This window comes from Lethenteron reissneri, chromosome 61, assembly GCF_015708825.2.
Source record: "Lethenteron reissneri isolate LAM-NWPU_2019-01 chromosome 61, ASM1570882v1, whole genome shotgun sequence".
In the NCBI taxonomy this organism is placed as follows: Eukaryota; Metazoa; Chordata; class Hyperoartia; order Petromyzontiformes; family Petromyzontidae; genus Lethenteron; species Lethenteron reissneri.
The window spans coordinates 4,565,972-4,585,601 of NC_083839.1; the positions used below are offsets into that span (position 1 = coordinate 4,565,972).

The following is a 19,630-nucleotide window of genomic DNA, read 5'->3' on the forward strand; positions in this document are numbered from 1 at the left end:
GTCAGCTCGATTGGATCATGGGAAGTGGGTTAAAAAACGACCGAAAGATTTGCACGGTCGTAAGCAAGCAAGCAGGTGAACTTAATATAAAGGATTTAAAAAGAGGGTTGAGCCATCAGTAGAGGAGGGCTTAGCGTTAGGGGGGCTGCTCAGCCACCCTCACGACATGGCGCTGACTCACCGCATCCTGCTTGCTCAGCCCGGACGCGACGAGGCACAAGCGCCGAGGATTCCCGCTGGATTCTTCCGCGCTGCTGACGCCAACGAGCCTCTCCGCACGGTGAGCGACACCGGGAAAAGTAACGCTACCGCTGCCGCCTGAGGCAGCAGTGTCTACGTAGCACCGGGCGTTCGAGAGCGTGTCGGAGCGCTCGGTCTCCCACGACGAGGAGGCGGCTGCCCGACTGCGACCGCCGTGTCCTGCAGATCCACGGTCGACGGCGCCGGCCAATTCGCCGCCGCCGTTTCCGTCATCCCGGTGCAAGGTCTGGGCGGCCGTCCGTCCGCGCGAGCCGACTTTCCACCGAGGGCAAAGCGAGGGAGGTGTGGGAGGTGAGGGAGGTAAGGGGAGGCAGTCGTCTTGGTCCTCCTCCAGAGCGGCCTCCAGAGCGGCGATCTCGTCCCCCATCTCGTGCAGGTTCCGCATCAGCTCCTGCTTCATCTGCAGCGGGAGGAGACGGGAAGGAACGGGTTTGGAGGCAGCGTTAGTTTAGCGAGACTTTATATTTTACTTTTGTCGTAGTCTTAATCTAGTCGACAACAACACGTGGCGTTTTGAGTCGAATCTTAGTTGTGTGGATTTCATGTACGGGCAGTCCCCCTGACTGACCAACGGGTTCCATTCCTGAGACCCGTTTGTAAGTCGAACGGTTCGCAAGTCGGAACACAATAACGTACCGTATTTAAATGCACATACACGGTGAGCGTTATAAAATGTGTTACGGTTCAACAAAAAAGGGAAGCATTGTTCAAATCACAAAGGAGAAGAGATTTGTAAATTAGTTAATTTTCTGAACCAAAATAGTTGCCGCGGCTCAGTTCTCAAGTGCATGTTCGCGAGTCGGATGGTTAAAGATATAAATATGATGGAAGCTCCATTGGGACCTCATTTGCCAGTAGAAAAATATAATATTTTTTTTTACCCTTTATCTGGCAACAAAACTAACACCTTTTTTTGTCTCAATGGTGTAAATGCTTACCCCGAGCTCTCATACTCTGATGGTGCATTGTCTTTGAGTTGTGTGCCTTTTGGCGTCATCTGGTCCAACACCAATGGAGACTAGGCTCTAAGGAAAGCTGTCTCGGGTGTGGACCAATCAATTTCAAGGACAGTGCATACATTATCAGAGTTATGTTTTTTGTTTGCATTCCGACTGCAGGTATTGTGGTCTATGCAAACATGACTTCTTGAAAAAAGGTGTCAGTTTTGTTGCCAGATAGAAGGGTAAAAAACAATTATCATGATGGAAGCTCGTTCGTAAGTGCGGATGTTCGCAAGTCAGCGACTGCCTGTCGTTATTTTTTCCAAATCTGGTCAACTAAAGCAGTCAGCCAGTCAATGAAGTGAGTAAGTCTTGTTAGAAACATTTATAGCCAATTACCTTTACTTTTTTTGGCCATTCTCAGTATACCGGTGGTGTTTAATTTAGCAAGAAAATATTCTCAGTCTGTGTTCTCATGCACGGATGTGCAAAAGAAACGTTGTGTGAAGTGATTATAGACTGGCGCAGGCGTCCGTGGCGACATCACCGCCACTCTGCGGCAAATGGCGGGTAGTGTATTGTATGGATGATAATGGATAGGCGTACCTTGCACTCTGGCAGTAGTGCCTTATGCCGGTAATAATAATGATGACAAATTGTCATGCACACAAATCCCACAAACCGGGCCGAAGTTCGCACGTATGACTTGGCGTTCTGGAAAATGTGTAAGTGAGAATTGATCTCCGGGTGCGTGAAAGCGCTCTTCTTGGTGTACTGCCGCAGCACCAGCCCTGCCATTTGAGGCGAGGCTTATTGTAGGCTGAGTCAACCTAGGTGGCGGGACCAAGCCACGTGGCTAGGACTCACCTCGGAGTCAACGTCCTGAGATGTCCAGATGACGGTCGACTCGCTCTCGTTCTCCAAAATGCCGTCTGACTCGCACACGAACGCACGAGCAAACACAAAGATCCCACGTGTAACCGAGCACAGACCGTTGGGGCAAGTGTTGTTAGCGAGCACCTATTAAGGCTAGATTTAAAGCTTTCGTGACTGTAAGGATTCATACTTTTAGGTTTTTTCGGTAAAGGCACGTAGGTAAAAAATAATAATAGAATAATAATACATGGAAAAATAACTAAATTAAATCACGACGTTTCAGAGGCAACACAAGTCTCCGTCTTCAGGTGGGACCGTCACAGCTAGATTTACTTATTGATACAGTAAATTTAGCTGTGACGGTCCCACCTGACGACAGCGGGCACTAGTTTTGGGGTGCGTGTTATTTTTCAGAGGTTTTAGCATCCAAAGAATATACGGTCATCTCAAACTATGAAAGCTCAAATAATAATAATAAATCCTTGCCTCTCCTTGACCTTGGCTCTGCTGCGTTGTTGCCCTCCCCACCTGACTCAGGATCACCGTTCAAAGGTCGCCGACGACCGGCAGAGGTCGTCAACCCCGTGGCCTCTGCGACCTCCGCGCGCCCCTCGGCGCCGTCTCGATCGCCAGGGCTGCTTGGCCCATGCCGGCCCCACACGGAGCCCTCCGACTCAAACAGATCCATGGACGCAGTCGAGCATTGACTGAGCGGAGGGGACGACGCGGGGAGGGTGCTGCCCGTGGGGGGGGACGTGCGGGGTCCTCCTTTGTCACGCGGGCTCGCCAACATGCCCCCCTGCTGCTGCCACTTCACCTTTACACCAAGGCTGGGCAGCTTCACCTCGCAGTCGCTGTCCGACGATGACGATGATACAATGACTCTAATCCGCCGCCGCCGCCGCCACCGCTTCCGATCTCGCGCAGCAGCTACGTGCGGCGAGTTGCTCACGGCCGCGACCGCCAAGTCACTGACACCGATGTCAACAGCTATGGACGGCGAGCTGTTGACCGCTTTCACCTCCGGCTGTCCGCGAGATGCAGTGAGCGACCGCCGCTGCCCAAGACCCGCACCCGTGCCGCTGCCAGCCAGCATATCGGACTGACCGCAGGTTAGCAGCTGCGAGCTGCCGATTACTTTCTTCGGCTGGCTGTCGGCCATTGTCGAGATGGACGGTCGACCACTGGAATCTTCCTGGCTGCTGGTGATTGCGCTGGTATGGCTACGCGCAGCCAACGAACCGGGCCGACGGTCGGTTGTATTTCGCTGGGTGGGCATGATGATGTCAGGAGTGCTGTCTGTGCCACTCGGACTAAGCATCGCATCACTGGCCGGAATCGGGAGGGACAGCGCCTTTCCGTGCTGAAGTTGGAGCGTGTCGGTTGACTCGTCGCCACTGCCGGCGCCCCCCCGAAGTGTGTCGTCTCGGCCGGGCGACGGTGGGGATGAGCGCCAGGAGGAGCCAGAGCGTCGCGCGCATCTGCCGGCACGGGTTCTCTTCGTCAGCCGGTTACCGTGGACGATTTCATCAGCGCTAAGTGATGGCAAGCTTGCCAGGTGAGCGTTGTTCTGGCTAGCAACAGGTTTGTGACTGTTGGTTTGTTCATGACCGGTCAAGTGAATGCTGGTTTTAATATCACTGGTCTGAGAAGTGCTGATTGGGTTGTCACTAATTTGGTGAATGATGGTTTGGTTATCACCACTCTGGTAAGTGCTGGTTTGGCTATCACTAGTTTGATTATCACTGGCCGAGTGAGTGATGGTTTGATTAACATCAGTCTGCTGATTACTAGTTTGGTTATCACCAGTCTGGCGACAAATGGTTTGGTGATCTCCAGTTTGATTATCACCGGTTGGGTTAGTGATGGTTTGGTTATCACCAGTTTGGAGAGAGATGATTTGGTGCTTGCCAGTCTGGTGAATGGTAGTTTGGTTATCTCCAGTTCGATCATCACCGTTTGGGGGAATAATAGTTTGGTTATCACCAGTCTGACGAGAGATGGTTTGTTTTTCATCAGCTCCGCGAGTCTCGGCTTGGTTACCACCGCCCCGGTGGGTGCTGGTCTGGTGCTCTCCCGTCCGGTGGGTCTCGGATTGGTGAGAGGCGCCGGGACTCACCAAGCGGAACGAGCGTCTCTTGGAGGGCAGGAAAGAGAGGAGTGCCACCTGGGTGTCCACCTCGCTATCCTCCATGCTCACCACGCCATCCTCCACGCTCCCCATGCCCTTACTTACATCTTTCACCTCACGTGGAACATTTGCAGCTTCGTTTAGCTGCTGCTGCTGCTGCAACTGCAAGTCTAGGTCATTGCCCATTGATTCTTGCCGAGGGATCAATGTAGTCGCAATTGGCTCCTGGTGCTGAGGCAATGAATCAGGCATTGGTTCCTGTTGTGCGCTTAAATCAGGTGGTGTTAGTTCCTGATGCGTGTTTAATTTATATTGCATTAGGTCCCGTTGTGGGCATAACTCATCTTGCGTTCGCTCCTGCTGCCGGTTTAACTTGTACGGTGTTGTTTCCTGGTGCGTGTCGAACTTATCTTGCGTTCGTACCTCCTGGGGGTCGAAATTATCTTGCTTTGATTCCAGCTGCAAGTCTGACTTATTTAGAGTTGGTTCCTGCTGCAAATTTAACATGCTGCGCGTCAGCCCCTTCTGCACCTGCGATGCAATGGAAACGTCCACCAGCGACAAGGCCTCGCCAGCACCTGTCGCTCTCTCCTCCGTCCCCGAGCGCTCTAGCCGAGGGTGCAGCAGCGACTGGCTGTTCTCGACCACACTGCCATTGCTGCCGCTTGCCTCTTCCGGGCCACCTCTTCGCTCCACAAGAGTTTCCGCCGGGGTCAGTGTCACCGCCATCACCCCCGCGCAATCGCCGCCATGTTCTCGGCCGCCCTCCGAGACCCTGCCGTCTTGCTCCGCACCTTCCTCCGGCAGCACCAGCAGGCCATCCGGCGTGTCGTTCGGCGAGACCTCGGCACCGCAACAGTCAGCGTCCTTGCTGCCCGGCTTGTGCTCTGGTTCGGTGGTGGCGGTTCCATGGAGAGCGTGGCGGGCGCGGTGAGCTTCTTGCGGGGAAGCCACGGTCGACCCCGCGGTAACCGCGCTGGGGGGCATCCTCTCTAGGCAGACGTCGCACCTCCTCGCCGGCGCCGGTGCCGTGACGACACCAGCACCGGCAGCACCGGCAGCACCGGCAGCAACGAGGAGGAGAGGCGCGGGCGTGCACGGTGTCTCTGGCACGACCGACGGGGAGCCATGGCACTTGTGGTCACACAGCCACGCCAATTTCTGGCCCGGCGAAACGCTCCGGTTCTTGTGCAGGCCACCTGCACCGTCGTCGGCGACCTCGGCGGATGGAGGAGTCACTCGCGGGTGAGCGAGACCCTCGTCGTTGTCTGCCAGCCGCACGTCCTTCCCTAGAATCCCCAGCGAGCGGCGGCGCTTGTTGGCCTGCAGCGGGGAGTTCCGCCGGGCGTCCTCGCTGCTGCTGAAGCTCTCGATGGTGGCCGGCACCCAGCTGACATGGCTTGGGCCACCAATCTGCAGCTCCAAACGGCGCCGGCTCTTGCTGCCGTCCCCCACTGAGTGATACCGGTGAGCCTTAGCGGCCAAACGCTTCTGTGCCGACGTGCTTTTTCTGAGCGGTCGTGGCTGCTGCTGCTGTGGCTGCAGCGGCGTCTCGTTCACTGCCTGCTGCAGGGGAGAAGTGTTTATATCCTGTGGTAGGGATGGGCCGTTCTCTCCTCCCTGCTTAGGAGATGCATCTGGCTGAAGGGCAAAACCATTCTCTCTTTGCTGTAGGGGTACCCCATTATTCCCCCTTTGTTCTTGGGGCAAACCATTATTCCCTTGGTGCGGGGGAGCTTCATTCTTCGTGTGAGAGGATGCTTCATTTTTAAGTTTTCGCCTTTTGGGTCTTGTCGTGCCTCCCCGCATGCCGCCATCCTCACGGACAGCGTGCACGGAGCCGGTGGTCAACGCTACGGCGCTTGGAGGTTCCCTCCGTATGAAGTCCTCCGGAGACAGCTCCGTGGATCGGCGAGGCCGGCGCTTCCCCACAGCCTTGCCGGTGCTCGGAGGGCGCGTGCTCGCCGCAACCTGGCTCATCTCCGCCACGATGGTATCGTCAGGCGCGCCAGCAGTACCAACCACATGAACAACGCCACCAGAACCACCAGCACCATCAACAGCGACGTCTATAGAAGCACAGACTGGTGCCGAAGCCCCACGACTGCGCTTTGCCGCCCGTACCCGTGCCCGCGGTAGCAGCTTGTGCTGTCGGCCGTAGCGCTTGCCGAAAAGCCGGTCCCCGGGGTTCATAGTCAGCAGTGGCTTCTCCAGCTCCATCAATGGCACATCCACCGGCTCCGGGGACACCTCCATTGAATGATCCTCCAGTAGTGTCGTGCGCTCTGAGCCTCCAGAGATGCTGCCTGCAGCGCCATCACCGCCACCATCAGCCATGTCACCACCACCACCGCCATCCTCATCGTCGTCTTCATCAGCGCCGTCCACATGGTCTGTAGACGCGGATTTGGGTTCACCAGCAACATCCTATCTTCTGCAGCCACTCCTTCACCTTCCGGATGCCTATGCGCTTCGATTTCTTGGCTGGTGGCGCCGCGACTTTGACCTCTTCGGTGACTTCGCCATTCACAGTTGCCAGTGCCGGTGAGCTTGCATCATCTTGTCGAGCCATGGCAGCCGCGTTCCCCGACGGTGCGGCAGAACCGGACGAGGGTTTCATGTTGGGATTGGCGTCGCCAGCGACGCTCGTCGAGTCACGTGACCACTCGCCAGCGAGTGGGGGCGGCGCTGATGGCGCTTCACCCCTTTTCCGTGCGCTGTCACTCGTCGTGTCCCCACCAAGCTGCGCTCGAGATCGCCGGAACGATGAACTGCACGCATAGACGAGCGGGCGATATCATTACTAAACTAACTCAATTATTTATATTTTACCAGGTATGGCTCACTGAGCTATGTAGCTCTTTTTCAGAGGCGACCTTATATTTATCGTGGCCAAATACTCTAAATGCACGTTTCTAAATGTGGAAGGAAAAAGAGCAGGACCCGGAGGAAAAAGCCACGCGACCACGAGGAGAACATGCAAACTCAGGGTCGGGATCAAACTCACAACCTCCTGTATACCAGGCGAGGTTGTTAACATCTCACCACCACGGCTCCCCATCATGATGTTATCATCCAGATTTTATCAAGGCCAAAAGCATTGATGCCACCACACCTTGCCAATTCTTGCTTAATGTTTAGCAACGCCAACGATACAAGCAGCAGCCTGACGATTCTCAAACCAATTTACTATTCTGGCAAATCGCCCGATGATGCTGGATGTAATTACCAGCGAAACGTCGTACTCAAATTGTAAATGTTGTGGATTTACTCTCCAACACACCGGTGGACTGAAGTAGTAACAAATGGGCGCGTTTTGTTTACGTGACAAACCTTACTGGCCGTGGTCGGGTGGTTGGAGGGTTAACACACATTTATACTTACGCGATTTAACCCAAAAACCTTTATTATTAACAATTTACCATGTAATTATATGAGAGGGTGGGTAGCCAACACCATGCCCGGCCACCTTAATCTCTCCAGTAATTGTGTTTACACACTGCACCAGCCACTCATTTAAGGCCAAATTGACTTAGGATAAGCCCAGAACCAGTTCAAATGTTTCCCACTGTTATTTGTCGAAAGCGGGAATCGAACTTAGGTTGCCGGGTTCAAAGCGCAGTACCCTAACCACTACACTACCGCTTCCGCTCGTGTACACACACACACATACTGCATCAGAAGAACACAACTTACCTGTACAGTAAAACCTTGGATTGCGAGCATAATTCGTTCCGGAAACGTGCTTGTAATCCAAAGTACTCGTATATCAGTTGTGATCACGTGATGCTCGGCAGACAAAGCGTACACATACTACTTGTATTGCAAGACCTCACTCGTTTATCAAGTTAATATTTATTTAAAAAATTTGCTCGTCTTGCAAAACACTCGCAGACCAAGTTACTCACAATCCAAGGTTTTACTGTACATTCCTGCAAAATGTTCACTCACTAAGCCCTTACCTCTTCAACCCATCCTCTGCAGCAACAGCAATGATCCAAGGCTCACCATCATCCGACAACGAGTCCAGGTCTGGAACACAACAAACGACAATCATCTTCTTGGTTCTTTAACATTCCTTTCCTTTGTTAATGCTACCCCCCTTCCCCCTCCCTTTGATGCTGCTAATCCTGCATAATGCACGGGCATAATATTAATTTGAAACCCCCCCCCGCCCACCTCCTACGCATTTTCCATATGCTAAATTCCTCTTGATATGCAAATTATTTTGTCAAGGTGCTCTTCTTCCCACCTCCCCCCCTCCAACCCAGCTTAAATATACGCCCCAAGCTTGGTGGTGTTTCATTCTTCACCTGAGGATGGCTGCTTGCGTTGTGGCCGAAACGTCGTGAGAATTATTTTATTATGTTTTATTTTTATTATTTTATTACTTCCCTTCTACGTGACTTTACCGAAAGAACCAAGAAGATGAATCCCTGCAGTCACGAAAGCTTTAAATCGAAACGACAATCAATCGGAACGAGAGGCGGGGGTACTGCAGGGATGTAACGGTTAACGCAAGGTTAAGGAGACTATAAGCGTGAACGCTACGCCGTCATATGCATAACGTGCGAGCCGAGAGTAGCCTCCCCTCATATGTGTGCTGAACTTCTTTCGCACCGTACGTAGCCAACCATATTAATCGGGAGGTTGCGGGGGAAGGAAAACAAATTAAAGGCCAAAAGCAGTTCTAAAGAAACGAGTTTTTCAATCGAGATGATTTAAGAGTACATAGCTCCCTTGGCTTCCTAATATCAGAAGGAAGACCGCTCCAGACGGCCGCAGAATCGCATATGAAAGCGCGCCATGCGGTGGACCATCTTTGTTCGAAGGTTAGCCAAAAGCTGCTGCGAGGATGACCGGAGTTCAAGTGATGGTTGATGCTCCTTGATGAGATCAGCAAAGTGTCGTGGTTAATTTGTGGCAAGGACTTTGTGTGTAATCACTGCGACCTTACGTGTTCGTTTGGCAACCAGAAGCCAACGCAGCTCAGCGAGCACCGGACGGACATGGTCAGATCTTGCAGTATATAGTGTACAGTAGGTATCGACTGTTATTCAAATCTCTAAAGACGCAAGGATGAAAACTCATTCCCTTCTGCAGGCAGTGGCATAAACATGTAATTGTAGGTCTACACTTTTTACCATTTACCATGATAAAGGCATATGAAAAAGTTAAAGAACTGGCCGACAATGTTGTGTGTTGTGTTGTAATGCAGTGCATTGTGATGCTGTACAGTGCAGTGCATTGTGATGCTGTGCAGTGCGCGGTGCAGTGCAATATGGTGCGGTGCTATGTGATGCGTAGCAGCGTGATGCAGTTTCCAATGTGGTGTGGTAAATTCTGCTGTGCAATATGCATTGGGGTCCAATGCAGTACAGTGCAGGGTGCAGTGCAGTGTAGTGTGGGTGCAGGGCGCCATGCAATGCATTCCACTGCGGCGTGAGATGCCATGTGGTGCAATGCATGATGGTGCATTGCAGCCCAGTGCAGTTCATTGCGGCGCAGTGCGGTATCACACACCTAACTCTACGTAGCTCAGCTGAGCCCTCTGTCTCTTCGGGCGGGAGGAGACAGTTTCTAAAAGACTGCTGGCGCCAGCGCGAGACTGATCCAGCGTACGCGGGCGTCTGGAGCCGCGCGGACGCCTGTTGAGCTCCGAGGACCCCCACACCGACACCTCCGGTGGCCCAGGCGCTGCAGTGACTGGTGACATGAGGAATTTGAAACGTTTTTTTTCTTTGACCGGACGATGGCGAAGATTAACGACTTTTACTCTCGCTCGCGATACCACGCATCCACTCGTGCGTGTGAAAATCATCTGCAATACCATGTGCCAGCAACATCTTATAACTTTTAAAAGATACTAGTAGGTAACTATTCATGTGCTAATACAAACGAAGTGGTCATCTGAAAACATTTTTTATAATATATTTTTATCAGGCTCCCAACTCTTATTATCCACCATATCCCTCTGACCTATGTGCTATGAAGAAGGGTCATGCCCCGAAACTTCCGCTATATTTTTATTTATTTTAAGTGCACAGTGTTGACAAATATATTTAGTTATTTTACTGGTAGGAACCTCCTGGTTACACCAGTCCACAGGGGATTATTGTGTCCGTCGTGCAGGGAGGGGCTGGGTGGGGAGGGAGGGGCTGGGTGGAGAGGGGAGGGTGGGGAGGGGCTGGGTGGGGAGGGGCTGGGTGGGGGGTGGGAGGGGTGGTGCTAGGTGGGGAGGGGCTGGTCACCCCGTGGTGCCCTTATAAAACTCAACGTTTAACCTACTCACGCCGGCTTGTGCCCGCCCTCAGTCGGACATATTTGCGGAATACACCACGCCGCCGTTGACCCTGGCCATTGACCGAGTAACCCAACGTTCCTACCAGCTCCCTCCGCAGGAATGTGTTTTTTTACAACAAGGACGGTAACATTTTTGTTTTTGAGTGGCGTCTCGTCAAAAATTCGAAGCGATTTTCTGCTCATATGAGCAATGAGGTGGTGGCTCCGCTCCTGTTTACAGTCCTGAGCCGGCGGTTGAAATAATACATTTACATGGCGGGGCCGGGTCTATCCATAGGACAACCACTCGTTTTATCAAATCACTCGGGACAAAGGGCCGAGTTAACCCCCAAAACAGGATTTGAACTCTCAACCTTCCCATTACAATTATGAAGCTGACATGATTTTCGTTTGACTTTTTTTTTTACTTTGACTTTTCCATGTGGTATGTGCGTAGCCAGCACCAAGCAGATGACACGGCCGAGTGGTATCGTCTTCACCGTTTGTTGCAGAGGTTCGTGGTTTACATCCATCAGCCACCCCGGTTAACGGCGGACATTAAAGATCCCATGTCGTTATTCAAACGAAAGTCGGACGTGTGGTTTATTTGGTCACGGTACAAATTTGCTCTTAAATTAATTAACTAACAAAAGCCAAAAAGCAACATTGCCCTCCGCTACAGGCAGAAAAACCTGTGCTGCACAGGGAAGTTGCCACTGGGGGTTCCATGCGTCAAGGTGCCACGAAACATACTGCATGGCAGGTGCGGTATACATAACAAGTGATGATGATGGGGTGGTGTGCGGGGAGATAAACTCACATTGGAGGCCTGTGTCCTCCTGAAACGCCTGCATCGTACGCTGCACCCCAGCCACAATCTGCTTAAACATGGGGTTCTCCCGCAAGCTCCTTGAATTGGGGTGTGGGGGAGGGGCGGTCGGCACAGGCAGACATTATCTCATTCGTCAATCGGACAGCGGACGAGCAAGCCGGTGAATGAGGTCGGAGAGCAGGTGGTAGAGCGGGTAGGCAAAACGGGTGATGGTGACGGTGTCTGTGGCGATGGGAGTGGCGATGGGTGGAAAAGAATAGTCTTTCACGTGGCTGAAGTTGATCGGCAACGTTTACACGTTTGCGTCGAGGTTGGCGAGTGAGCCAGGTGACGGCTTCAGGAGTATCCTCATGGTGAAGATCTGAAATTCTGCCGAACAATGATTGACGCGGGCACTGGTGGTTAATATGCGGTGCACGGTTTGAGATGGGTTACCGTGGCTTTACTCTGGGCTAGTCTTATGTATCCATCGGTGTAGGAGATAGCCACAGCTGCCAAGTGAGGGGTCCATAACATCAGTGGTGAATATATAAACTGGTCCTATTCTAGGTCTTACAATGAGAATATGGTGTGGTGTGTATACATCAGTAATGGGAAGACCAAGGCAGCCGATTGCGGTGCAAATTATGTAACATATGCAGGGGTAGGCCTCAGGCACCTCCGATTATCACGGTTGGCTACGTATGGTGCGAAAGAAGGTCAACAAACATACACCGCACCTCTGATGAGCACGGTTGGCTATGTACGGTGCGAAAGAAGTTCAACATACATACGTACAACAGGATGTTTTACACTCATTGTGCAGCAGACGGCGTGTAGTATTTTTCTGGTTAGTACACCGGCAATATTCATCACAGCCCTTGCCAGATTCGAACTGTGAACCTCTGCAACAAGCGTAAAATGCGCGACTGCCAGACCACGATCGTGTAATGGCACAATGGTGTATTTATTCTGAACTTCTTTCACACCGTACGTAGCCAACCGTGCTAAATGGAGGTGCGGGGGAAGGACAACAGAAATTGCGCTTCGTGTGATGGGTGTCCGCGTAAAGTTGCACGCAGCTGCTGCGAGTGGCCTACAGCTTCTGCACGTGCACAGTCGCCTAACAGTTTGTAGTTTTGATACGCCTTTCCGCAAGATGTTAATTCAAAACTGTTCACTGTCGAACGTAAGCATTACATAACCTGGCGTGACGACAGTGACCGACAGGGTGAGCGAGCAGGCGAGCGGGTGAACGAGCAATCAAGTGGATAGGCGGGCAAACAGATGGGGTGGGTGAGTGGCTGAGCGAACAGGGGAGCAGCCTCGTGAGCCGGCGGGTGGGTGAGCACGTACCTCCGGGTGACTGTTTCCTTGCACATCGGGCACAGTGCAGGACCTTTGCTTTTTTCCAACAGCTCCAGAATGCAGAAGCTGCAGGCACAGGGAACGGGGAGGAAACCCATGTTCAGCTTACGTGGGTGTGTTCCAAATACTCATAACATAATTGGATAAATCGAGAGCGTTGTGGAAAAATTTGATATCCCACGTGCGTGTGAGAGCCACAAACATGGTGACCCGAGTACGATTCCCACTCACAGCCACCACCACCAGTGACAATTATCTGAATCGTGCCTGGGCCTCCTCTAGGTAGCCTCAAATGAGTACCGGGTGCAGTGTGTAAACATCGCCACTGGGTGGTGCTGGCCACCCTCCTCCTTGTGTGCCGTGCCGGCCTTCACATGTGCTCGCTAACAGCACTTGCCCCAACAGTCTGTTCAGGCTGTACAGGGATCTTTGTCTTTATATTGTATAAAACATGCTAGTTTAATTGGAACACTTAACAATGTGCTCTTCATAGTTTTTTTATTGTATCATCTGCGCCACAAAGGCTGCGAAATTAACTTAACAAATCATGTTGACCACCCATTTAATCCGCCTAATCTCTACCATTGGCAAGCTGTGGTCGCTGGTTTGTGGCCAGAGCCGCCGTTTATCCTCAACTCCCTGGCTCACCGGCAAAATTGGTGATCGCACTTGGTTGAGATGGGCTCCTTCATGATGTCCAGGCTGCCGAAAAGCCAAACGTCATACAGTGAAAATTTTTTCGAAAACACCCTCGTGAGACACGTGCGTTTCATAGAACGAGTTGTTAAACGTTTGATGTTAAACTCGCGTCATACTTTTGTTAAAGTTTACATTACCAATGAGACTCTATGTCCAGACCATTTTCTAGAGACCTCGGCAAAGGCAGGTCTGTCAGTACATTATTGTCTAGAGACCACGTCGGAGATGGGTCTGCCATTCTATCATTGTCTAGAGTCCCCAATGCAGACCAGTCTGCCGGTCTACTATTATCCAGACACCCCCATCAAAGACCAGTTTGTCTGCATCATTGTGAGGAGACCAGAGTAGAGACTGGTGTGTGTGTGTGTGTCCGCTCACCAGATGGGGCACTCCAGCGTCTGCTCCATCAGGGTTAGCACCTGCCGCACACGCAGAATGCGCGCCTCCATGCCGGCGGTTCACCGTCTCGTCCGTGCTACCGCTCACCTTGCCCACGCTGGCACGGCTTCGCACGATCACCGGTCACTCACCAGTCACTCACCGGATGGCCTAACGCATCCAGTGGCCGGTGTCAGTGGCGCACCCGGCTAAAAAAAAATGTCAAGAGGGGGAAAAAATAATTGAGATTTTTTTAATTGCATATTAATAACATTTTCACTATTTTCTGGTTAGCGCACTCTGCTATAAACTCAACGATTCGAGTTTGATGCCCGGCCGTGGCAAACATCAGTGGCAAGAAATATAAGAACAGGTCCTGCCCCAATCTTCACCAACCAGCACTGACCAATGTGAAGCATGGTAAAGAAAACCCATGACCAACATGGCATGGGGAAACCTAAATCCATTAGAGGATTGAGAGTCGTTGGAATTATATTTATTATACGAGATATATCTAAAATTAGTTACAATTTTATACCTCCAATTATTTCTATATCATCACAATTTTAGACACACTAATAGAGTACAGTACTAAAAGGGGGCTATTTTCAACCTGGCAACACAGAGTTTCTAATCTTGACACACTCAGTCACCTGAAAACGTGAACCATCATCATTTTTCGCATTATTATTAGATAAAACCAATGCGTGTATTAATGTGTAGTTTCCCACCAAAAGCATTTGGAAGTCCTACTTAGCCCTCAGCAAGGAAAAGGTTCACAAATCATGCTTTACACCACCTCTCACCAATTCCCCAGTTTCCCATGCGCCAGCTCTTGAGTGAAACTTCCTACCACAAGGCTGACCACAGTTTCCGTCATAATAACGTATAACAATAACAGACATTTTAAAATATAAATTAACAGTTGTTTTTCAACTTTACACACTCTACCTCTCCCCTCTCATTTCAGTCTAATCCCCTCCTCCCATCACTCTCCTACCTCTCCTGTCCCATTTCATTACTCTTCTCCGTGCACTCTCCACTCCAGTAACTAAGCCTTCTATTGAATTCCCAGTCTACCTTCACCCAGTGGGAGGTCGCCCATTCCCCTCTGCTACCCTCCCCTTCCACCAGTCACACATGCTACCCTGCCATTGATCATGTCCAGGATCAAAACTTTCCATTTGTCCTCTGCCGAAGACTGACTGCCTCTTTATATGAAATAAATGAGCTCGCTGTTCTTGTACAGCAGCTTGAGAGGTGGTCGCATCTGTACCCTATATAAATCTAAATTGTGCAAGCGTATTGTTTGTAAATGGGTCATGCGAGCCCTGTAGCTACTGGAGGTGCTTATTTAATTCCTGTAAAAACAAAACAAATGGAACACATTCTTTCAGAAAATCGCAGCACCAACATTGACTGAAAAAGCCTCAATAAAGGTGAAACACGCCCAGTTATTGCGTTCGGCCAAATGCTAAAACAGCTATTGATATGGAATCTCAATGCATCAGTATATTTAACTGCAGAAACTGAGCGATTACAGTACATTTTAAGCGCAGTGCAACATCACATATCTGACTCAGTGAGAATCGAGGCATCGGCAGAGATGTGAAAGGGTCAGATACGTGAACATCTTTTAAATAAAATGACAGTTTTACCATTCTCCAACACTGCCCTGGGTAGTTAATGGCTCAGAGAGCCCGTCATATTCAACTCTCGAGAGCAGTGGTTCTTAACCTGGGCTGCACGCACCCCATGTGGGTGTGACATGCCATTTCTGGGGGTTCAAGACATTCCAGCTTTTATTAGAAGGTAAACAATCATCGAAACACGGACACGCAAGTACAACTACTTTGTTTCATCAAACCTATGTATTAATTAACATAATTGTTTTAAGATTGAGAACCAAAGGGGTGCACGTCTGCAGTAAAGGCTAAGAACCACTGCTCTAGAACTCCCTCGAGTGGCAACTCTTCCTCGAGCAGTGTCGTAGGCGAGCAGTTGCACCTTTACTGTTACGTCATACAGCAATTACACAACTGATTTAAATCATATTTAAAACAGATTACTACACTACTCTTAGGTGATTTCGGTAAAGTCACGTAGGTAAAAATAATAATAAAATAAAATAACTAAATTAAATCACGACGTTTCGGAGGCAACACAAGTCTCCGTCTTCAGGTGGGACCGTCGCAGCTAAATTTACTGTATAAAATGAAGTAAATGTAGCTGTGACGGTCCCACCTGAAGACGGAGACTTGTGTTGACTCCGAAACGTCGTGATTTCATTGAGTTATTTTCATTAATTATTATTTTTTACCTACGTGACTTTACCGAAAAAACCTAAGAGTATGAATCCGTGCAGTCACGAAAGCTTCAAATCCAGAATTAGATTACTACACTGCTGAAGCGCACGGAAAATCACTAAACTGGTTATGCCAAGGTTTCGTCTGAATAATCAACAAAACTTTACATTTTCATCGCCGTTTAAGTTTTCTTTCAAGAGCCTTCAACTATGCATTCATCCTCCATAGCTTATCGTCCGATAGGAAATGACAATTATCTTCCGATAAGCTCTGTACCAGATGTAGCTGTAATCTGTTAGGAACCTACTTGATGTACTGCTCCCACAGCTCGTTGCTACGACCTGTAGCTACATATACTGTACTGCATTAGAGGTTTCATCTTTGCATTGTTCACCAACCTTATCTACAGGTCGCCAGATTAGATAATTTTGTATAAGACTTTTCCATGTATTAAGGAAGTGACAAGCTGTAATATGCTTTACTTGCTAGTGCGCTACGACCGACGCAATCCGTTTCCTTTTCAATGATCAAAGTTTGCATAAAATGCTCACGTATCTCCAAATCCCTTTTTGACCTACGCTAAACATCCCCTTGCTAATCTACTGCTGGACAAAGGCCTACCCCCGCCATGTCCGTCATACTGTGACCATACTTAACTCAGCTGTCTTCAGCTGAGTTAAGTTATATAAACGGAGTGGTAGCTTCTGCAATCTCTCATTTACTTGATACAGCTGTCGTGGCTGTGACGGCACCGCCTGAAGACGGAAGCTTGTGTTGCCTCCGAAACGTCGTGATTTTTTTTATTTTACTTTTAATGTTTTTTTTTGACCTACGTGACTTTACCGAAAAAACCTAAGAATATGAATCATTGCAGTCACGAAAGCTTCAAATCTAGAATTAACTCAGCTGGTCATAGCGGGTTGTTGAAATGAGTGCTAAGTACCGGAGTCACCGCTTCACTCTCTAAACATGTGGCTATACTTGTACCCGTCACAGTAACATGGAGTTTCCGTCACTGGTTTAACACTTTACGACTGTTATGTCTTGCGCCAGGTTAATTTGAGGAAAGAAACTTACACTTTTTGAAAGTGTTTAACCCCGATAAGAGGACCCCCTGCGTCCGTCCCAACCCTGCGGACCAAAGCTGCCCTTCCTCGGTACCCAGAGCAGGAAATACCGAGGCTCCCGCGTAGGCCTAACCAATTCTCGAAACAGACATAAACAAAGTGTATGCGAGTGTTTAAATGCGCTGTGGGTGCATCGCCCACCTATGCGACGACGTCCACGACCTCCGATGTTGTACTTGTGGCTGTTTAATTTGTTTTTGTTGATTCACTCGCTGCACAAAAACGTAAACATTGCGGACGCCGCCATGTTCAGGTTTCCCGCGAAAACGAGCGTTCGGTCACGTGGGCGAGTCCAAGTTTATATATATATTTTTAAAAAGTTAATTTCGTTAACCCTCTTTAAAAAATAAACTAATCTTTTATTATACAGTAGACACACATCTAAAGTCTACATTTTTCCTCAGTGTTTTCATTTCAGGAGTATAAAATAACTTTAAAATTTTGATCACACACACGCCTTCTTAACGGCAATACAGATGAACCATTGCCCGAAACGTCACTAAATCTGTATTTACATCAGCGTCGTGCTATCAGTTAAGCAGACGTGCCTCTGATTGATCCTGAGTTATGCATAAGTTTGAGTTAAAAGAATCAAGTTTAAAACTCGCGTTACTTATATCCCCGATTTACATTGTTCATACTTTTACATAACTGTATATCATACCTGTCAACGACTTATCATCACCTTATTACAGGTCAATTCACACCTTATTGGTCATCCCGTGCCCCTTATAATCTCAACGTTCATCCTATAAAGTCTCCTCACAAGGCAGAAACACAAACACTTCATTTGTTATTTTTATTTGTTATATTCTGTATTTTTGTTGCCCCGTATTGAAACTGCTGTACGCCGTATGAACCTGAAGACTCGATTTGCTTGTACACAGATACGAGGTTAAACCGAATGGATTGACACGTATGAGTGACTAAATAATAATATATCACGACGTTTCTAATCTATTATTATACAAAGTTGCTTGTGTCGTGATTGATTACAATTTTTCTACCTACGTGACTTTAACGAAATAACCAAGGAGTGTGGTTACGAAAGCTTAAAATCAAGAGCGATTTTTTAATTTAAATCACATTTGTTCAGCCCATCCGGACCCTTTGAGTTGTTATCATTCAGCCCACGTGAGCCTTTAAAGTTTGTTAATTTTAATAATTCACGTTGTAATTCTCGTTGCGACGAGTTAAGTATAAATGTTGTGTCAAAACCCTCCACTTACCCGACCATAGCCAATTAATAATGGATTTGCCACGTAAGTAAAACTCGCCAATTAGTCGACAACTTCAGCCCACCGGTGTGTTTGTAGGGTAAATCAACAACTCCTTGGTTCTTTCGGTAAAGTCACGTAGAAGGGAAATAATAAAGTAATAAAAGTATAATGTTTAATTTTATTACTTCCCTTCTACGTGACTTTACCCAAAGAACCAAGAAGATGAATCCCCGCAAGTCACGAAAGCTTTAAATCGAAATTTAAATCAACAACGTTCACCATTTGTTCCAGATTTGAAGCTTTCGTGACTGCAAGGATTCATAGTCTTAGTTTTTTTCGGTAAAGTCACGTAGCTAAAAACATTAAAGTTATTAATTTTAACACCATTTGATTATCGTGATGTGTCGCTGCTGCTACTTACATTAATCAGCATCTTCATCATCAGGTGATTTACCGCAATAGTGAAGCCATCCACCTGCTTCTGATGTTAATTAGAGCCCCAGGATGACGTCATATAATAGTAATTAATTAGTTGACAGTTTAGTAATTAGATAATTGGTAATTAATTAATTAGTAATTAGATAATTGGTTAGTAATCAATTAATTAGTATGTGTCCCCCCCCTCTATTATACCGACTAGAATCAGCCAATGTCTGTCCGTCCCGCGCGTGACGTAACTCCACATGAGACCCACCCCCCCCCACTCGCGTGACGTCACTCCACATGAGGCCCCCCCCCCCCACTCGCGTGACGTCACTCCACATGAGGACCCCCCCCCCACTCGCGTGACGTCACTCCACATGAGGCCCACCCCCCCCGCGTGACGTCACTCCACATGAGGCCCACCCCCCCCCACTCGCGTGACGTCACTCCACATGAGGACCACCCCCCCAACTCGCGTGACGTCACTCCACATGAGACCCCCCCCCACTCGCGTGACGTCACTCCACATGAGGCCCACCCCCCCCGCGTGACGTCACTCTACATGAGGACCACCCCCCCCCACTGGCGTGACGTCACTCCACATGAGGCCCACCCCCCCCGCGTGACGTCACTCTACATGAGGACCACCCCCTCATTAATATTCATGAGTGGGTGGATTTTTACACGAACGCAGAGGAAGGTTTTGCCGAATTAAATAATTTTTTTACGCAAAGCAGCTTCAAATTTGACGTTTCTTTACAGAAAGTGACGGTGAAAAATAAATCTACGCAGCACAGGGCTACATCC

At 49.3% G+C, this 19,630-nt stretch overlaps 2 protein-coding genes across 3 annotated transcripts in view; both read right to left on the reverse strand.

The window, feature by feature from the left end:
• The window catches only part of LOC133358319 (uncharacterized), a 20,242-nt gene extending 13,627 nt beyond the window's left edge, over window positions 1-6,615 (reverse strand). The window contains exons 1-3 of the mRNA XM_061576578.1: window positions 2,565-6,615; window positions 2,070-2,134; window positions 182-661 (exon numbers count right to left, since the gene is read on the reverse strand). Of these exons, the coding sequence (XP_061432562.1) occupies window positions 182-661; window positions 2,070-2,134; window positions 2,565-6,546 (4,527 nt within the window). The 5' untranslated portion in view covers window positions 6,547-6,615. The remainder of the gene's footprint in view (window positions 1-181; window positions 662-2,069; window positions 2,135-2,564) is intronic.
• On the reverse strand, window positions 6,615-18,951 carry BRCA1 (BRCA1 DNA repair associated). Of its 2 annotated transcripts, none has more exons than XM_061576692.1 (8): window positions 18,822-18,951; window positions 13,748-13,956; window positions 13,319-13,372; window positions 12,659-12,736; window positions 11,312-11,400; window positions 9,733-9,915; window positions 8,172-8,241; window positions 6,615-6,980 (listed from the first exon to the last, which is right to left on the reverse strand). In XM_061576692.1, exons 2-8 carry the CDS (start codon window positions 13,816-13,818, stop codon window positions 6,623-6,625), a joined length of 903 nt encoding a protein of 300 aa, XP_061432676.1. In that variant the 5' UTR covers window positions 13,819-13,956; window positions 18,822-18,951; the 3' UTR covers window positions 6,615-6,622. The 2 variants fall into 2 exon arrangements, with proteins under 2 accessions (XP_061432676.1, XP_061432675.1); XM_061576691.1 differs by lacking the exon at window positions 18,822-18,951 and adding an exon at window positions 17,322-17,443.
• Between the last annotated feature and the right edge of the window lie 679 nt (window positions 18,952-19,630).

Bases quoted from the DNA above. Each gene is read 5' to 3' on its own strand.
- BRCA1 (XM_061576692.1), bottom strand. From the start codon at position 13,818: ATGGAGGCGCGCATTCTGCGTGTGCGGCAGGTGCTAACCCTGATGGAG. The intron at 9,916-11,311 runs GTGAGTTTATCT...TCATGTCACCAG, and splicing joins GGAGGACACAGGCCTCCAAT to TCACTGCAGCGCCTGGGCCA. The intron at 6,981-8,171 runs GTAAGGGCTTAG...CTATGCGTGCAG, and splicing joins GCAGAGGATGGGTTGAAGAG to TTCATCGTTCCGGCGATCTC.